A 3230-nucleotide genomic window follows, 5' to 3' on the forward strand; every position below is an offset into this window, starting at 1 on the left:
AAGGAAAAATCTGGATATGTTCGCCTGGACGCATGTGGACATGGAAGGTATTGACGCCCGAGTCATGTGCCACGCTCTGAACGTCGACTCCACGTTTCCCCCAAGGCGACAAAAGCGCCGACCGATGAATCCTGAAAGGTACACGGCTTTAAAGGAAGAGGTTGACAAGCTAGTAAAAAATGGTTTCATTAGGGAAGCTCATTATCCCAAATGGGTTTCAAACCCTGTCCTAGTAATAAAGCCAAACGGGACATGGAGAACGTGCATCGACTTCATCGATCTCAACAAGGCCTGCCCGAAAGACGGTTTTCCACTTCCTCGAATAGGTTAGATGGTCAACGCCACCGCAGGGCACGAGCTGCTAAGCTTCATGGACGCCTACTTCGGCTACAACTAAATCCCAATGCATCCGTCTGATGAAGAGCACACGTCGTTCATAATGGATAGGGGCCTCTACTGTTACAAGGTAATGCCCTTTGGCCTGAAGAACGCAGGGGACACCTACCAAAGGCTAGTGAACAAGATGTTTGCTAACCAAATCGGATGAACGATGGAGGTATACGTCGATGACATGTTGGTGAAGAGCGTCCACTTAAGCAAGATGTTCGGCGTATTAAGGAAATACCGCATAAAGCTGAACCCACAGAAATGCGCCTTTGGGGTCGGATCGGGAAAGTTTCTTAGTTTCATGGTCAACCACCGAGGGATAGAGGCTAACCCAGAGAAAATAAAGGCTTTGCAGGACATGAGGTCTACCACGAAGCCCAAAGAGGTCTAAAGGCTCACCGGATGCGTCGCCGCCCTCAATAGGTTCATATCTAAAGCAACGGATAAATGCGTCCCCTTTTTTGATACTTTGAAAGGAGGGAGACGTTTTGAATGGACGCCTCCTTATGAAGAGGCCTTCCAAAAGCTAAAGGAGCACCTTGACAGACCCCTCATCCTATCAAAGCCCATACCCGGTGAGAAGTTAAGCCTCTACCTCTCCATCTCGAAACACGTCTTAAGCTCAATATTGATCAGAGAAGAAGAAATCCAGTCGCTAGTCTATTACGTGAGCAAGAGGCTTTTGGACGCCGAATCAAGATATACCCAGATGGAACAATTAGCTCTCGCCCTGATGGTGGCCTAGAGGAAGCTTCGGCACTATTTCCAGGCCCACACCATACAAGTCCTGACGAACCACCCGTTGAGGCAGGCACTACAAAAGCCTGAAACCTTCGGTCGACTCTTAAAGTGGTCGGTGGAGCTGAGCCAATTTGACATCAAATACGTACCAAGGATGGCAATCAAGGGCCAAGCGTTGGCAGACTTCCTGGCTGAGTTCTCCCATCGACGAACGACAGACACCGACGAAGAAGTTAATGAAATAAGGTGGAAGCTTTACGTGGACGGAGCGTCGAACGAAACCGGATCAGGAGCCGACGTCATGCTAATAAGCCCAGATGGCCACAAAATCACCTCGGCGGTACGATTCATATTCAAAGCGTCGAACAATGAAGCGGAATATGAGGCGCTGATCGCAGGAGTACAGTTAACAAATCATCTAAAAATTGAGAAACTTAAAATTTTTAGTGACTCACAATTAGTGGTCGGGCAGGTGACGGAGGAGTATCAGGCGCGAGGAGAAAAAATGGGGGCCTATCTAAGGAAGTTAAAGGAAGAGCTCACCAAATTCAAAAGCTATGAGATACGACAAGTGCCGAGAGCCGAGAATACAAATACCGACGCCCTAGCTAAGCTAGCATCATCAAAGGATTCGGACCTGCTAGGGGTCATCCCCATAAAAGAATTGGAACGGCCGACCATTGACGAGGCAGCAGAAGTCCTGACTATCCAGACAACCGAAGATTGGATGACACCCCTCATCCGGTACCTGATGGATGCAGAGCTGCCCAGTGACAGAGACGAAGCCAGAAGGATCAAGTATAGAGCTGCCAGATACCTATTGTATGACGGTCTGCTATACAGACGAGGCTTCTCAATGCCCCTGCAGCGGTGCCTAAATGATCATGAGGCGCAGGAAGTCCTCAGGGAGATCTATGAAGGAGTGTGTGGTAACCATACTAGGGGACAATCTCTAGCTCTTAAGGTTTTAAGGCAGGGGTACTATTGGCCTACGCTTAAAAAGGACGCGTTCCAATACGCTCGGCATTGATAAGTGCCAACGATATGCCACAATTCCTAGAGCGCCCCCAGAAAACCTAACTTCCATTCTTAGCCCATGGCCTTGCCAAATGGGGGATCGACCTGGTTAGACCTCTACACCTTGCACCCGGGGGCCTTAGGTTTGCCATCGTCGCTGTGGACTACTACACCAAATGGGCCGAGGCGAAAGCTCTCACTACAACCACCAAGGCAGCCTGCACCAACTTCATATGGAATAATATTGTATGCAAGTTCAGAGTTCCACACTCAATCGTGTCCGATAATGGGAAGCAGTTCGACAACGCCTCAACGCGCAAGTTTTGTGATGATTTTGGCATACGAAAGGATTTCTCAGTCCCGATACACCCGCAGTCCAATGGCCAAGTGGAGGCCATCAACAAGATCCTAAAGTACACCCTGAAGAAGAAGCTCGATGACTTAAAAGGAAAATGGGCGGAAGAGCTTCCCAAAGTCTTGTGGGCATACAGAACGACGAGTCAAACTACCACGGGTGAAACACCCTTCTCTATGGCATACGGGATCGATGTTGTTCTCCCTGTGAAGATTGAGACGCCGACTCTAAGAACGGTCGTGTATAACGCCGACTTAAATATCGAGGCCATGGACGGAGAGCTCGACCTACTGAAAGAAAAAAGGCTCGACTCCTAATTGCGACTCGCTGCCTACCAAAGAAAGACAACCCGGTACTATGACAAAAAGGTCAAACAAAGAAGGTTTGTCCTAGGAGACCTAGTGTTAAAAAGAGTGACACAGAGCACTAAACCAAAAAACATTGGCAAATTTCAAGGAATTTGTCGGGACAACGACCTTAAGGAGTAAAATGAGACGTCGCCCCCTCTAAGGAGGAAAGGCAGTTCGCTTAGCAGAATCAACAAAACAAAAATATATATAGAAAACATACGTACACATATACATGATCCATTATCTTAGGCATCGGCGCCTCTACCGCCTTGGCTTCCACCGCCTTGGCTGCCACCACCTTGGCTGCCACCGTCCTGGCTGCCACCGCCTTGGCTACCACCCCCTTGGCTACCAACGCCTGGGCGGCCCTCGCCACCATC

At 49.1% G+C, this 3230-nt stretch overlaps 1 protein-coding gene across 1 annotated transcript; it reads left to right on the forward strand.

Moving 5' to 3' along the window:
* The first annotated feature begins 1282 nt into the window (after positions 1-1282).
* LOC112094829 lies at positions 1283-2817 on the forward strand. Its single transcript, XM_024176527.1, has 2 exons — positions 1283-2106; positions 2289-2817. Exons 1-2 carry the CDS (start codon positions 1283-1285, stop codon positions 2815-2817), a joined length of 1353 nt encoding a protein of 450 aa, XP_024032295.1.
* Positions 2818-3230: the final 413 nt, after the last annotated feature.

Source organism: Morus notabilis, unplaced genomic scaffold (assembly GCF_000414095.1).
Source record: "Morus notabilis unplaced genomic scaffold, ASM41409v2 Scaffold552, whole genome shotgun sequence".
NCBI lineage: Eukaryota > Viridiplantae > Streptophyta > Magnoliopsida > Rosales > Moraceae > Morus > Morus notabilis.

Excerpts from the sequence above, each read along its gene's own strand:
- LOC112094829 (XM_024176527.1), top strand. The coding sequence starts at position 1,283 with ATGGCAATCAAGGGCCAAGCGTTGGCAGACTTCCTGGCTGAGTTCTCC. Across the intron at positions 2,107-2,288 it reads CTTAAGGTTTTAAGGCAGGG|GTTTGCCATCGTCGCTGTGG; the intron begins GTACTATTGGCC and ends CGGGGGCCTTAG.